At 40.5% G+C, this 17,500-nt stretch overlaps 1 protein-coding gene across 1 annotated transcript; it reads left to right on the top strand.

Annotated features, from left to right (window-relative positions):
- The first annotated feature begins 6,689 nt into the window (after positions 1–6,689).
- LOC138978886 (uncharacterized) lies at positions 6,690–15,333 on the top strand. The gene is made up of 6 exons (XM_070351693.1): positions 6,690–7,523; positions 9,586–9,780; positions 10,902–11,141; positions 11,711–11,830; positions 13,218–13,329; positions 14,022–15,333. Exons 1-6 carry the CDS (start codon positions 7,515–7,517, stop codon positions 14,087–14,089), a joined length of 744 nt encoding a protein of 247 aa, XP_070207794.1. The 5' UTR covers positions 6,690–7,514; the 3' UTR covers positions 14,090–15,333.
- The last annotated feature ends 2,167 nt before the right edge of the window (positions 15,334–17,500 follow it).

The following is a 17,500-nucleotide window of genomic DNA, read 5'->3' as shown; positions in this document are numbered from 1 at the left end:
TATCAGAGCGAAAGTCTCAGGGCTTGGACACATGAATACACGAATACAGGGGAAAACAAGTCGCGTAAGGCGAAAATACAATATTTAGTCAAGTAGCTGTCGAACTCACAGAATGAAACTGACTCGTAGCATCGTCAGTCCACCGCTCATGGCAAAGGCAGTGAAATTGACAAGAAGAGCGGGGTAGTAGTTGCGCTAAGAAGGATAGCACGCTTTTCTGTATCTCTCTTTGTTTTAACTTTCTGAGCGTGTTTTTAATCCAAACATATCATATCTATATGTTTTTGGAATCAGGAACCGACAAGGAATAAGATGAAAGTGTTTTTAAATTGATTTGGAAAATTTAATTTTGATAATAATTTTTATATATTTAATTTTCAGAGCTTGTTTTTACTCCAAATATAACATATTTATATGTTTTTGGAATCAGCAAATAATGGAGAATAAGATAAACGTAAATTTGGATCGTTTTATAATTTTTTATTTTTTTTGTACAATTTTCAGATTTTTAATGACCAAAGTCATTAATTAATTTTTAAGCCACCAAGCTGAAATGCAACACCGAAGTCCGGGCTTTGTCGAAGATTACTTGACGAAAATTTCAACCAGTTTGGTTGAAAAATGAGGGCGTGACAGTGCCGCCTCAACTTTCACGAAAAGCCGGATATGACGTCATCAAAGACATTTATCAAAAAAATGAAAAAAACGTTCGGGGATTTCATACCCAGGAACTCTCATGTCAAATTTCATAAAGATCGGTCCAGTAGTTTAGTCTGAATCGCTCTACACACACACACACACGCACAGACAGACAGACACACACACACACACACACACACACACACACACACACACACACACACATACACCATGACCCTCGTCTCGATTCCCCCTCTATGTTAAAACATTTAGTCAAAACTTGACTAAATGTAAAAATGGGTAGCGGAGTATACTATATATGGCAGCTCGCTTTATCCGAGGGAGAAATCAGCCCGAATGTCTATGAGGGTAACCAGCTTACATGACTATATGAATCTAATCCTTATCCTTATCCGTATCCCTGGGGGGATCACGAAAATAACCAGCACACATCCGAAAAAGGAGTATGACTGCCTGAACGTCAGCGGGGGGTGGGGGGGGAGGGTGAGGGAGGGGGAACGGTCATACACGTAAGAGTCTGCTCGAGCAAAACACGAGTTTACGTGGGAGTTGCAGCCCAGGCTAGGAACGCCTAATTAGTAGGAGAATGACGTGTGTACGCCAGGACAAACTGTGGCGGTGTTCATTCACACCAGTTTACAAAAGTAAACATAGCGCAGCCACTGTGCCACTCCAAAGGTAATTCAGAGTGGGTGATTTTTGGGTGTTGTTTTCACGTCATGTTACGCCGTATACCAACCCGAGTTTGGCAGGAAAGGTTATTTCACATAGCAACGTAGATATGAGCGACAAACAGCCCGATAACACACGCTGTACAATCATGTATCGAGTAGAGATATACAGAAAAGGGGGGCACAGGGAGGATATAATTATGTCTCACTTTATCTTTTATCTCGAGGGCAGCAGCCAGGTTAAAATGGGGCTTCGATCTTCTAGATATCACTTTTCTTTGACATGCACATTCTAATCTTTAAAGATTTGCCAGAAAAGATTAAAGGGAAGGGGGAAACCCAACAAACAGAGATTTACAACTTTCTTTGAGGAAGAGCTATAGGCTCTGCATAAGCGACCCCTCCTTTCTGTTCACGCTGACCGTCTTCGTTGAGATTTTGACCTCCCCAAAGACAAACATTGCAACATGAACCATTTCTTCAGGAAAGTTGTGACGTGAAGTGTTCTGTGTTTTGAAGGGTATATAGTGGTTGCCCTTACCTGCGCTCATAGCTGCTGGCTAATCGGTGTTATCTTCACAATATTGGATTTATTCAGTTCTCTCTGATTCATAAACTGGATTACCTTACCTGCATTAAGAGCAGCTGAACAAGCGGTACTGTCTTGACTCCATTGGATTTATTCAGTTCTCTCTGATTCCTAAACAGTGGATTACCGTGTCTGCAAATAGAGCAGCTGAACAATTGGAGGTATACATTAGCTAACTTAAAGTCGTCAGTGCTTGTCAATTAACAAAGACACCGGTTTTGTTTAAAAAGACCTGAGAGCCGTAGGAATCAACGATGTTAAAGCTATTCTTTACTATTCTAATTTGCTTTCAATTGGCATGGACTTCACAAGAACGAGAGCAAAACATCTCGCGTGATTTTAGACTGTTCGTGAGAATTCTCGCGGGACACTATGACAACATCAAACAATACGAACAAGACATAGATCGAGGACTTCCGCCTAAACAACGTCACATCCGGTACACGACACAGCTGAACAGAGAAGTCGTTCCGCTTTTCCCCCGGCGTCGTCATTTCTACATCGAACAGTATAACAACGGCAACAGAAGCGATGTAGTCCGACAGAGTCTGTACAGCATTGGCATAGACCTCAGAAGTCGAGACGATATACACATGAAAGTATACGCTTTTGTAGATCCAGGCAAGTTTGTGCACGCCAAGACCCACTCTCGTTTGTTCCGAGATCTGAGGCGAGAAGATCTAGTTTACCGCAGAGGATGTGACGTGTTCTGGACCAGAAGATCAAGATGGCCGCCAAGATTTGAATCGAAAATGGGGGACGGTTGCTTCATCAATAATCAAGGGATGAAGGTATGGTTTGTCTGTAAAAAGAAGTGAACACATGTTTAACACCTTGTGACATTGTACATATTTCTACTAGCGAAAGAGGGACATCATTATACTCAACACAAAGTGCTCACATGTGTTTCTTTGAGCACTAGTAAACACTATGTGTGCTACTTGAGACAGAAGAGCTGTGTACAAAGCCACAACATGTTCAAAAATGGTTACAGAAATGTGTTCAAAATGTGTTCAAAATGTGTTCACTTTTGTTTAGAGTGTGTTTGTGTTTTAAGACTTCGAATGAATGTCCGTCTGTCAGTCTGACTGTTTGTCTTCCTGTCTCTTTATCTGTCTCTTTATCTGTCTCTCTTTCTTCCTTTCTTCTATCTCCACTGATTTATCTTACACATGATTAATTCTCTTTTTGTAATATTAAACTAATGTATCGATTTAACATTACATTTTCCTTTTTTGAGCCATTTGACATCAATTGTGAGTCCAACTAAAACTCATATTTAGGAAGTTGGCTAAGAGAAAAAAAAAGAATGCATGCATGTGTACGTTCAATCGTTCAAAATAAAAGAAGTTCCAACTTAAATGGATTGTACATAAAGTTACTTTGTATTTTTGACTAAAGTGACATATTTAAGATCGATCTCGACAGTCATTGTTCCCCTCGACCGCCAGCGCAGTCTCAGAGGAACACTGACTATCTCAGTCTGTGTAAACTGTCATATTCTGGACAGACATGCATATTACGCTTTGTATTGTATTGTATTGTATTGTATTGTATTGGTGTGCTTGTGTGTTTGTGTGTGTGTGTGTGTGTGTGTGTGTTTGTTTGTGTGTTCGTGTGTGTGTGTTTACGTGTGTGTGTGTGTGTATGAATGTACGTGTGGTCGTGTGTGTGCGTGTGTGTGCGTGTGTGTGTGTGTGTGTGTGTGTGTATTTTTTTGTCAATTGATGCCAAAGCTCATTTATTGCCTTTTGTTATGACAGGTTCGAATTGACGACACGAACAACGTGACGTTGTCAGCACTGACGTCATTTGAGAAATGGTACGCTCCCAATGGCACAGAGATCCTTGGAGTGCCTTCGCCCTACGTCATGCTACGTCAACGTGAACCCGAAGTTTCAGCCAATCCGGAGTTGGTTGACAAAGCTGCCCAGGAATCAGCCAATCACCCACTGCTTTACAAAAGCTGGCTGAATTAATGTATAGCAGTGGTCGGGTGTATATCATATTTGTCATCATTAGGTATTCTTGTGTCGCAATTATATCATATCATTATGGTACAACAGAATGAATTGTACTTTACAAGCGAATGAGTCTAATGTGCAACACAGTCTTTCTTTGAGATTAGGAGAGCGAGGGAAAGAAAGATAGTGGTCCCAGGGAGGTAACACCGTTTTTGGTTTGTGACCAGACTTTAACCTTTGAGCAGTTTCTTCCCTTGAATCGGTGAGAGTGTTAGCAACACACGCGGAACATTTGCAAGAATGGACACTCTGAGTGGTAACCGCGTTGGTACAACAAAATATTACCACAGAAAAAGTACTGATTCCAACTTACTTTTTAAAAAAAAGTACCAAGAAAAGAAAAATTGACAGAGATGCGAAAACCAAGGACAACAATTTAGTCAAAACTGGACTAAATATAAACAAAACACGAACACCAACGACAACAACAACAACAACAAGAAGAAACAACAACAGCAACAATAACCACAAGACAGCGAATCAACAAACCCGTTCCCTAATAGACACAGCTCCGTGGGACAGAAGAATCACCCATCCAGACAAGGAAAATAAGATGCTGTTGTTTGCTCTTTGCCCCTTTCGTTCCACATTCTTTTGAAATGTTGGAAAGGAGTACCTCCGGGGATACAACTCTCTCAAACAAATCACAAGAATTGGTTGATCGTAAATCTCAAAGTGACCCTCCTTTCAAACATAAAATAATGAATAAGCACACACACACACACACACACACACACACACACACACACACACACAAACACACACACACACTGTGGCATCATTCCTCTGTTCTAAAATTGTATCTCTATTTCGTCCAGAATACATATCGAAGAGATGTATGTCTTTTATTGTTCTCAGTGCACACACACACACACACACACACACACACACACACACACACACACACACACACACACACTGCCACTGACATTGTGTGTGTGTGTGTGTGTGTGTGTGTGTGTGTGTTACTGTGTGTGTGTGTGTGTGTGTGTGTGTGTGTGTGTGTGTGTGTGTGTGTGTGTGTGTGTGTGTGTGATTTTATTCTACAATAACATTCTATTCATTCTACAACAACTTGAACATGCACATCTTGTATTGCGTTGCCTCATACATGTCAAGCTGGGTGTATGTTTGCTTGTTTGCCTTTTTGCTTGTTTGTTTGATTGTTTGTGATTGCTGATTCTATACAAGATGAGGAAACGTGTAATTAGGGCAACGATGCATGTCTGTAGTAGTGTTGACTTTCCCAGAGGGACAATGGCGACGCGGCGTCACGCTTGACCTGACGTCACCAGTCTGTGAAGTTGAGGAAGAAGTCTTATTGACACAACTGCTTGAATCTATCTTTAATGTTCGTCATTACCATGGGACTCGTCACGCTGGACCGACCCCCCCCCTCTCCCTGCATCGCAGCCCCCCCCCCTCCCCCACACACACCTCCTGCTTCTCTGATTGTATTACAGAGTCAATACTGTATTCGTATTTGTCTATTATATTCTTGCCAAGAAAGAGGCGGTCACGAGATGGTCCCTTTTATGGAGTACCCCAAGCTGTGTATGTAGGTTTGTGCGAATTTCGTCAGAGGAGAACAACTGAAGGGGACCTGGAGGAAAGATTCAGCTGATTATTTCACACCAATGCGAATCCATTGCCTGTATCGTCACAACTAACAAGAAGGTGTGAAATGTTACCAGACAGCTTGACTGTATCGAGGCACTGTAGTTAGAAATCAAGACTCGCAGATGTCGTGGCAAACTAGCAAACTATTGCTTTGATTAAAAAAAACACAAAAAAAAACGCGTTGAAATTAGAATTGAAACCGAATGTAGATATGGAATTTAAAGGTGGTCGTCTACATTTTTGCTTTTTTTCAATAATCTTATGGTTAGATTTCGCTAAAAAGTTATGTCAGATGATGAATGAACCATGAGGAAAAAAGTTACAGAAAAAAAAATATATGTAAAAAAAGATTTTATTTTTGGGTAGCGTGACTCACAAATAAGGATATCCTACTATGAGTACTACGCTGGAATACTACAATGAATTTTCAAACGGCTACACTGGCTTCGTCTTTCCTGATCGAAAGGTGGTGTATTGTTGATAATTGTAGATAATAGACTCTGCATTTTAATGGTCAAATGGCGATATCGGTATAAAAATGTAGACAAGGACCTTTAAAATGAAAATGGAATTTACGATATGAATAAAACTTAATATTTTTGTGTGTGAATCTAACAGAAATAAAAACAATTTTCCTTTATCTCTAATGTTGTGTAAACAGATTTTTTTTCTTATTCTGTTTTCCTTTTACACTTCATTTTTCATAAAGCTGGAAATGAAAGTGTAATGATGTGTACAATATGTTTTTTGTGTTTTTTTGTGTTTTTTTTTTTTGGGGGGGGGGGGGGGAGTGGGGTAGGGATGGAGGAGAAAGGGTAACTTTGATATTTGGTTATGATGTTGTGTTATTGAAAGTATACTTGTTCGAAACTTACATTGAACTGTTATAAACTAACGCCTAATTGCTCGCTGTCATAGCAGACAGGTGACAGCCTTTTCCTCGACATTCCGGGTTCATAACAAAAATGCAAATTTCTTGCCCACAGCAATATAAAACACGAATAGGCAAAATGACAGCTTGGCATGTATCGAGGCTAATGAGAACAAGATGTGACATTGAACCAATAGAACTCATGCCTCAGTCACTCACAAACGTGTCAGGGATAACCCCTTGTTATCATCAAATGTAAATTCATCGCCCATAGCGTCATAACAAGAAGGTGCTAAATGTTACCACACAGCTTTGACATGTTTCACGGCAGACACTAAATTGCTGATAGGCAAGTAGGCGTTGATTGGGGGAGAGTAGCGAAGCGTTTACAGCACTCTTGACACCCGCCAATGAGTGCACTGACCCGTGTCAGCTTACGGGTATCGTCTTGCCCAAGTTAGTGACCACAGGCTATGATAGGCGTATTGTCTCTTTGTGAATCGGACCGTGATATGAGGAAGGCTCAATAGAGCTAGAAGCAAGACACAGCTACTTGATTACAGCGGGGGAGACTCTTCTCAACTTTGAAGAGGCGAGCCAATCACAGGTGTCCTTGTGTAGAGCTCCAATCAGACTGCTGAAATCAGGGTGTGCGGGGCGGGATGGGGGAGGAGCTTAACCGACTGACCAATGAAGGTGTGTGGTTGTGATCACTTGCACTGAAGAAGGAATCAGTTGTGTAAACAATAAAAGGTCGACTGACGGAGTGGGAATCATCAAAAGCGGATAAACACTCTAGTCCTTAATGGCAAAAAAACCGTAGGACTTTTAATATCAATTTTACTACTGAGAATCATCATTCGCATTTGAGTTTATCGAAGGTGTAACGTGTTCAAAGTTTTCAGTTTACGAATTTATTGGACTTGTGTACATTTTGAATACTGCTTGAGTTTTATTCGACATTCTCATTGATTGTATTTCTACTACTACTGTGTTCTTACTGACGTGAATACTTATTGAAGCCTTGGAACCGAAGGATTTTTGTGCTGTCGAGTGTAGAGGACTTCTTGTATTTCTTTATGGACATGGTAAGTCTATTGTTGTTGTGCTTATGGTGGTGATTATGTTGTTTGCTGTTGCTGTACATTTTATGTGAAAGTGATGTGCGCTTATGTGTGAATGTGGGCACCCGTGTTGGAATGTGTGTTAATAGGGTGTGTATGTACACTGAGCCCAAAAAGTTAAGAATATTTTTTCATTGCTTTAGCCCAGATGTTAAACATTTCGTTCAAATCTGTGGCGCAGTCAGGCTGATCTAGCGTGTAAAAGAGAGCGACCACAATCCTGAACAAGTCGCGTAAGGCGAAATTACTACATTTAGTCAAGCTGTGGAACTCACAGAATGAAACTGAACACACTGCATTTTTTCACAATGACCGTAGTCCGCCGCTCGTGCAAAAGGCAGTGAAATTGACGCTGTGTGGTCGCGCTGTGATGGGACTGGGTGGCCGAGTGGTAACACACTTGCGCTCGGAAGCGAGAGGTTGCGTGTTCGACCCTGGGTCAGGCCGCAATTTTCTCCCCCCTTTCCTAACCTAGGTGGTGGGTTCAAGTGCTAGTCTTTCGGATGAGACGAAAAACCGAGGTCCCTTCGTGTACACTACATTGGGGTGTGCACGTTAAAGATCCCACGATTGACAAAAGGGTCTTTCCTGGCAAAATTGTATAGGCATAGAGAAAAATGTCCACCAAATACCCGTTTGACTTGGAATAATAGGCCGTGAAAGGTGAATGTTCGCCTAATAGGCTTGAAGTTTGCTGGTCGATGTGAATGCGTTATATATTGTGTGTAAAAAATGTCTGTTTGTCTGTCTGTCTGTAAAAAATTCCATTTCAAACGGCAGAAATTAATATGTAAAGCGCGGAGAGCACAGCTGTGGTTCGCGCTATATAAGCTCCCCATAATAATAAAAAAATAAAAATGCACAGCACGCTTTTCTCTGTACCTCCCTTCGTTTTAACTTTCTGAGCGTGTTTTTAATCTAAACATATCATATCTATATGTTTTTAGAATCAGGAACCGACAAGGAAAAGATGAAATAATTTTTAAATCGATTTTAAATTTTTTATTTTAATGATAATTTTTATATTTTTAATTTTCAGAGCTTGTTTTTAATTCGAATATAACCTATTTCTATGTTTTTGGAATCAGAAAATAATGAAAAATATGATGAACGTAAATTTGGATCGTTTTATAAAAAAATATTTTAATTACAGTTTTCAGATTTTTTGATGACCAAAGTCATTCATTAATTTTTAAGCCTCCAAGCTGAAATGCAATACCAAAGTCCGGCCTTTGTCGAAGATTGCTTGGCCAAAATGTGAATCAATTTTATTGAAAAATGAGGGTGTGACAGTGCCGCCTCAACTTTTACAAAAAGCCGGTTATGACGCCATTCAAGACATTTATCCAAAAAATGAAAAAAACGGTCTGGGGATATCATACCCAGAAACTTTCATGTAATATTTAATAAAGATCGGTCCAGTAGTTTACTCTGAATCGCTCTACACACACACTCTCCAAATTTCAAAGAACGATGACTATTTAGATCAGCCTGACTGGGCGGTGGATTTAAACGAAATGTGTATGACTTGTTAGGAAAGACACCAAATAAACTTTCGGATGTAAAATATGCAAAATATCATTCAGTTTAAGTCACTGTTTCGACGGTTGAAAAGGAATCATGCCGTCAAAAACCGCCATTATTGAGGGTAGGCGTGGTCACGGACCTGTGACGCCATACCCAAATATTGCTCAGATTCAAGAAACACATTTTTGAGCAGAAGAAAGACTGATCTTCAAATACACGTATATTTCTGACCAAACAACAGCTGCTTAACATCTGGGCTATACCACTGAAAAAATATTCTTAACTTTTTGTGCTCAGTGTGTGTGTGTGTGTGTGTGTGTGTGTGTGTGTGTGTGTGTGTGTGTGTGTGTGTGTGTGTGTGTGTGTGTGTAAGTAAATATGTCTGATTGTGTCAACAAAGGCTGCTGCAGTTTCATTTGCTTTGCAGCCGGGATTGGAGACGAGGTTGCCTCTTAAGTTGACTGATCATGTTTTCGTTTTTTTCCCCTCAAATGTACAGTTCAGTGACGTGGATGGCGTGTGTCCCTGGATGCCATCAGAGATGGAAGATGTCGACAGGGGTGTGTGGGCGGACGGAATTCGCTTCGAAAGTCAGTTCTACGACCTTGACCGGGAACCTTCGTTCTTCTCTTTGTCTGACCTGAGCGACGACCTAAGGGGGGACAGAGCTGCGGCCTTGATGGATTTATTCAAGGTGAGGGGTTAATGTGTTAGTATGTGTGGATATGTATGTGTGTATATGTATGTGTGTGAGTGTGTGAGTGTGTGTGTGTGTGAGTGTGTGTGTGTGTGTGTGTGTATGTGTGCGGGTTGAAGGGGAAGAATGTGTGTTTGAGAGAGAGAGAGAGAGAGAGAGAGAGAGAGAGAGGGAGAGAGAGAGAGGTTGTGTGTTAAAGAGAGTGAGAGATTGTGTTTGTATTATATGTAGAGAGGGTATATGTAGAGGGGCATATCCGTTGTAGCCTCACATATGTTTTCAAGAATCAACGGATCGAAGGGGAGAGAGAGAGAGAGAGAGAGAGAGAGAGAGAGAGAGAGAGAGAGAGAGAGAGAGGGAGAGGGAGAGGGAGGGAGAGGGAGAGGGAGAGAGAGAGAGGAAGAGAGAGAGAGGTTGTGTGTTAAAGAGAGTGAGAGATTGTGTTTGTGTTATATGTAGAGAGGGTATATGTAGAGGGGCATATCCGTTGTAGCCTCACATATGTTTTCAAGAATCAACGGATCGAAGGGGAGAGAGAGAGAGAGAGAGAGAGAGAGAGAGAGAGAGAGAGAGAGAGAGAAAGAGAGAGAGAGAGAGAGAGAGGGAGAGGGAGAGAGAGAGAGAGAGGGAGAGAGAGAGGGAGGGAGAGGGAGAGGGAGAGGGAGAGGAAGAGAGAGAGAGGTTGTGTGTTAAAGAGAGTGAGAGATTGTGTTTGTATTATATGTAGAGAGGGTTTGTGTGTATGTGTTTATGAGAGAGAGAGAGAATGAGAGACTGTGTGGCGTGTGTGTTCGGGGGAAGCAAGTTTTCCATACAGCATGCATTTATTTACCATTGCAATATTCGTCCTTTCTTCAAAAAGCTTAATGTTTTCTGAATTGACCGATTAATCAGTATGTTCTAGTCTCATGAAACGGATTTCGTCTTAGGCTACTGTCGGTCCTTTTAGTTTGACTGTTACATAACGGAGACATGCGTTTTGTCTTTCATGAACATACCTGCAAAAGTCAATAACTTTGCCGTGTTGTAACAATAATGCAAGACAGCCTGTGGTGTTCTGACACTCACTCGTTTACAGTTTGACATTTGTTAACAACTGTTTTTTCTATCTTGTCCAGGCAACACGTTACGAACCCATTCCAATTTTCCAAGAAACCATGTTAATGGTAGACAGGCTACTGTTGTCCGATGGCAGACTGCCAGACAACATGACCATGACGGTGTTAGTCGCTGCGTCTTACATATCCAGGGTGTCCAACAACCATCCCTGCGTCGAAGACCTGGTTGCCACACTAACGGACAATCTGGAGTTGGACCCTGGGACAGAATTGGCAAACCACGCTGCTCAGATAAACCAGGTCTGTGTGTGTGTGTGTGTGTGTGTGTGTATGTGTGTGTGTGTGTGTGTATGTGTGTTTGTGTGTGTGTGCGTTTGCTTAGATAATTGATTTTGTGATTGTTTGTGCATCATTACCGTTGTATATCCTATGCGCGAAAAGCAGCATTACTGTTTCAATAGTGGCCCAGTCGTGTCCAACACATGATCACATTCGCCTCGAGAAACGCAAAAAGAAAATGTCGCTGACTGCATTGCTAATTTATGTTCCTTTACATTTGTTTCTTGGAATCTTTAAATAATAAGTACATGTACGATAGACTTGTGATGATGTCTGGCGCCGCTTGTACATGTACTAAGCCAAATATTCATGATGCTTTGCCAAGTCAACTTGTGACACTGAAGTCAGTAGAGTGAGGGGTACGAACTTTATATCGTTGATATTTTCAGGTGTAACATGTCACACCTATTTGAGTACATTTGGTTTCCGATTTCAACGAATAGAAATGCTTACTTGACCACTGTCGCGTTTTACACACGATGTGATCTGCACCGTTTGAATATCGTGTAACGTAGAACTGATTGTTTCAGATGTTGGGATATTTTGCTCAGCGCGAAAGGGTTCACACACCCCTAGACTGGTTGGTGCGGTACGTGTCACAGATGCCGGACGTTATTGAGAAGCAAGTGGTGGAGGATGAAATAGAAGTGGTAAGGGAATATTTATTTTTGACAATAATTATGTATTAATTTGTATCAAATCATGCATTTTTAAATCTGTATTTATTTATATATATTAATTTATCTTTATTCATTCACCTATTACCTCTCTTTTTACATTTAGTCAAGTTTTGACTAAATGTTTTAACATAGAGGGGGAATGGATACGAGGGTCGTGGTGTATGTGTGTGTGTGTGTGTGTGTGTGTGTGTGTGTGTGTGTGTGTCTGTCTGTGCGTGTGTGTGTGTGTAGAGCGATTCAGACTAAACTACTGGACCGATATTTATGAAATTTTACATGAGAGTTCCTGGGTTAGGAAACCCCAGACGTGTTTTTCATTTTTTCGATAAATGTCTTTTATGACGTCATATCCGGCTTTTTGTAAAAGTTGAGGCGGCGCTGTCACACCTTCCTTTTTCAATTAAATTGATTGAAATTTTGGCCAAGCAATCTTCGACAAAGGCCGGACTTCGGTATTGCATTTCAGCATGGAGGCTTAAAAATTAATGAATGACTTTGGTCATTAAAAATCTGAAAATTGTAATTAAAATTATTTTTTATAAAACGATCCTTTTATTTTATTTTTCATCATGTTCTGATTCCAAAAACATATAAATATGTTATATTCGGATTAAAAACAAGCTCTGAAAATTAAAAATATAAAAATTATGATTAAAATTAAATTTCCGAAATCGTTTTAAAAACTATTTCATCTTATTTCTTGTCGGTTCCTGATTCCAAAAACATATAGATATGATATGTTTGGATTAAAAACACGCTCAGAAAGTTAAAACGAAGAGAGGTACAGTAAAGCGTGTTATGCAGCACAGCGCAACCGCTACCGCGCTGAACAGGCTTGTCACTTTCACTGCCTTTTGCACTAGCGGCGGACTACGGTCATTGTGAAAAAATGCAGTGCGTTCAGTTTCATTCTGTGAGTTCCACAGCTTGACTAAATGTAGTAATTTCGCCTTACGCGACTTGTTTATTTGTTCTTAGTGTGGTTGTTTCTCTGTTTTATTTATCGCTCTGGTATACTTGTCAAAATGTGTCTTTCATTTTTTTTTATATATAAAATTCTACTATTTCGGAAGCCGGGACTAATATTGTGTACATGTAGGCTTAACTATGTTCACAGTTTTAAGTGCGTTAGCTAGTGAAAGGGTATGTGAGTATGTTTGTGTGGATGTTGCACCCTCTTGCCGTGCACATTAATGTGATTGAATACCGAAGCGCGCGCACACATCAGATCGTTTCTTATGGCAAATCCTTCGGTTTTTTGCCCAATTCATGCTGATCACTACATCCTTTCATATTTTCACTCAGTAAGAACCCATGACTTTGTGTTTAAATACTATTGTGTGGTGTTGTGCTACAGATTGTATCCGTGATTGGAGTAGCTGGATCCCTGGCACATCATAGGCCGTCCACAGTGGCCGCTGCCGTCCTGGTGCACATATTGGAACAACAGGCCGAACCCTACCTCTGTGGTGAGTCATCATCGTCACTGTCCTATCGTGCATGGCTAAATCTAGGGGAGCGGGGTGCTTTGTTCCGGAAGCCCCCCCCCCCCTCTTCCATCCCGGGAAATGTACTTGTTCTCTTTTAGGAGAGACTTGAAATACCTCTTTCTAATGCTATATGTTATCTGCAATTTTAGATTTTCTGTCCTTCAAAGTGGAATACTGCAAGGACCTTCTCAGATTTTTTAGGTTTTTAAAGAGGGGTTTCACGAAACGACTGGAAGTAGTGTACATATATGAGGTTTTTTTCCTCTCTTGCGCGTTCGCATTTAATCAGGTTGACAATGAAAGACTGTCAAGTTTTTGTATGCTTATAAATCTAGTCAAAACGATAGAGGAAGACGTAAAGAGTGGTAAGTTGATGTTAGCAGTGTACTTGTGTTGATGTTAGCAGTGTACTTGTGTTGAATTATGCTGTATGATCGTGTGTTTGTGTTATTAGAAATGCGCAGTGGTGACAAATGTCCATGTTTATGTAAAATAAAAATGGACATTAACGCTTTCTTATCTTATTTTATCTTAAGAGTAGCACTAAATGGTTCCATGGGAAACTTATTTTGTGTAATGTAGCTTTGAGCATAGACTGAAATTAAGGGCGGATGAGATTCGCAGACTTACCCTTCGACATCAGACTCATGATTTCTTTCTTTTCTCAACAGGTTATGATTTATCCGACGTGGCGACGGCGCTGGCAGAAATTCGAAAGATTTTGGACTCCTGTATGTAGTGGACATAATAGATGGACGTAATATGCAGTCGTGTCGGAGTGGAAGCAATATTAACAGCTATTGGGTTTTCAGCGTAGCAATAGGGTCCGATATTTAGACGAGACAAGTATAATGCGACGAGTCGAAGACGAGTCGCATTATACTTGTTCGAGTCTAAATATCGGACCCTATTGCTACGCTGAAAACACAATAGCGATTATATAGCTGTTCTGACCTTGATTTGTTGTTCCAAACTTACAAAATGACAGTTTTTCCGTCGATGCGTTGATCTCAGGTTTTGATAGCAGCTGACGCCGTTTTTTATGCGCATTAGTTTTGCGCAGGCGCCACACTGACTTTGGAAAATAACCTCGATTTCACAACACAGCCGATAAACAGCTTTTTATTCGTTCATTCGTATACAACAAAAAGAAGTTTGAGTTTTTTTAAATTTTGAACAAGACTACTTATGAAGAAGACCAAAACACAACATCAACGGAAAACTGGAAACAACTGAAGAACTAGGATGCAACAAGGGGAGGAGAAGAGAACAGCTAATCCGTACAACGCCGAGCAGACGACAGCGAAGTTTTCAGTTTGGGTGAATGGTATCGCTTGTCTTCCCCCCGCGGGTTAGGGGGAAGAATTTACCCGATGCTCCCCAGCTTGTCGTAAGAGGCGACTAACGGATTCTGTTTCTCCTTTTACCCTTGTTAAGTGTTTCTTGTATAGAATATAGTCAATTTTTGTAAAGATTTTAGTCAAGCAGTATGTAAGAAATGTTAAGTCCTTTGTACTGGAAACTTGCATTCTCCCAGTAAGGTAATATATTGTACTACGTTGCAAGCCCCTGGAGCACATTTTTGATTAGTGCTTTTGTGAACAAGAAACAATTGACAAGTGGCTCTATCCCATCTCCCCCTTTTCCCCGTCGCGATATAACCTTCGTGGTTGAAAACGACGTTAAACACCAAATAAAGAAAGAAAGAATCGCTTGTCTCGTCATGAAGCGAATTTGTCAACCTCAGTTATGAACGACTACATGAATGTTAGTGCCATGGGTTGTACATCAATACTTCAGAGGGGAAGTGGGGTATTTAGTGTGGAGTTACGAGATAAGAAAGTCGGCCATATGCTTTTGGATATTGGCAAAAATGGCCGACTTCCGTAGCATTATGCTTTGATGATCGGAAGAGACCATCCAATCACAGCCCCCGAATTCCCGCACGTGTCCATCAGAATAACTATATAGCCACTTTTTTCACCGAGGAAATGTTTTTTATTATTACATTTAGAGTTTTTTTGTCCGCCTGTTGTCTTTTTTCTTTGATGTTATTTTGATTCAAAGTAAAAGCACTTTGCAACTCCAGTAATATTCTAGGGAGAAATAGTGAAATGTTTGTTTTTATTTTTTTTATTTTTTTATTTTTTGTTTTGTTTTTGTTTTTGTGGTTGTTTGTTTGTCTTTTGTCTTTTTCTGTAAAATGTATCCACGGGTGCTTTTGTTATTTTTTGTCGCTATACTTTGTTTAGTCTATGGTTCACCTTTTTATGCTTGTCTGTACTACTAGTATGGAATTCACAAACTTGATGTTTCTGTATGAAGTGAGCAATCACCACACACACGCATAAGCAAAGACACCAGATACATTCCAAACCCTGACACGCTCAACACAACCTGCTAAGCAAGTATCATAATATATATTGATGTACAGAAGAACAAGCACACGTTCCTTTCCTTTGTGATAATATGTTATTTGTGGGCAAAAGAAAAAAAAAGAAAAAAAGATGAAGTAGTTGTATATAGAAAACAGATTCTTTGTCTGAAATTGCCGACTCAAAATGTGTTTAAATGTTTTGTGTGATTGTATATAGCCATGATTACATAGCTGCCGACATTATATCAGCAAAGGAATAACACACTCGTCTGTCCCAATTTATTGTATTGCCGGCATGAAGGCGTGTGTGTGTGTGTGTGTGTGTGTGTGTGTGTGTGGGTGGGTGGTGTGTGTGTGTGTGTGTGTGTGTGTGGGTGTGTGTGTGTGAGCCATACTGGGCATTTGATTAGAAAATACAAGTATTTATTCCTGGGACTTCATTTTTTTGCAAAAGTGTAGTCACTCACTCCTACACACACACACACACACACACACACACACACACACACACACACAAACACACACACACATACACATATAGGCACGCGCGCGCACAAACACACACACACACACACACACCATACACACACAGACACACACCATACACACACAGACACACACACGCACACACACATTGCTATTATAAACTTGGCCAACAAAGTATACACACACACACACACACACACACACACACGCTCGCGCGCACACATACACATTCTCTCTCTGTGTCTGTCTGTCTGTCTGCCGTCTGTCGCTCTCTCTCTCTGTCTCGCTCTGTGTGACAAAAAACCCCACCTTCACAGAGTTATTTCCAACTATCGTCAATTGTGTCGGGTAAAACTTGACAGGTAAATGGTCTTATTCCCCCCTCTGCTTCTTTACCTCTGTAAACTTGTAGAGCTAGTTATTTTTCGATAAACACCCAGCAACCAAACAAATAACGACCCAGCAACAGCCTGAATCCTCGATAGCGCAATGGGTTGAGAAGCTGTTCTGCGTCGGTACTACTTTTGCGACTGAAAAGTTCCGAACGCTCTAATGTACGAAGTATACATCTCTGGAGCAAACAATACAAACATACCGCATTTAAATTAACAACTACAGGCTTGAACACATGAATCTCCATATAAAATCCATGAGTCTGGTTGTTTTCTGAATCTAGATCTGCTGTGCACAAACGTTCATCACAAGCAAATTCCCAAGGCAAGTAACTCTCATACTTTGTCTAGCGACAAGAGTAGTTCCCCTTTCAAATTTCTTTTCACTCAGTTTCTTCGACAACAGACTGCAATCCGACGGTCAGTTTTCAACAATATTTCATTTAATAAACAGATCACACGCAACCAAATGCACACATCTCATTAATTTAAACAACATAAAGCGGTTTCATACACTATTTTCCCCAGAAAACTGAACTTCATACAGTTTTTAACGTTGGAACACGGGTGCAAAAGTTCGTCTGCTAGTCCCATTTGACGAAAGAACATTATCCTAAGCGATACCAAAACATATACAGAACACACAATATCTGCCTTTGCCGCCACAGCAGAATAACAGCATATCTGTGTGCTTGATTTTAGTCCAAAATAGGAAAACTGACAAGAAGTGTTAACAGAATGGAATGATTTGCACGGAACTATACAACCGCGCATTAATCGATCGCCTGCGCAGGTTGACTGGTTGAGTGAATAGGATTCGATCAAACTTTCGCAAAAAAACTCCTCTTTTCTTTGAATAACTGAAGAAAGGAGGAATAAAGAGGTTACACACTCG

Source organism: Littorina saxatilis, linkage group LG10 (assembly GCF_037325665.1).
Source record: "Littorina saxatilis isolate snail1 linkage group LG10, US_GU_Lsax_2.0, whole genome shotgun sequence".
Classification (NCBI taxonomy): Eukaryota; Metazoa; Mollusca; class Gastropoda; order Littorinimorpha; family Littorinidae; genus Littorina; species Littorina saxatilis.
The sequence above is the reverse complement of the archived record's forward strand: the minus strand, read 5'-3'. Positions and strand labels throughout refer to the sequence as shown.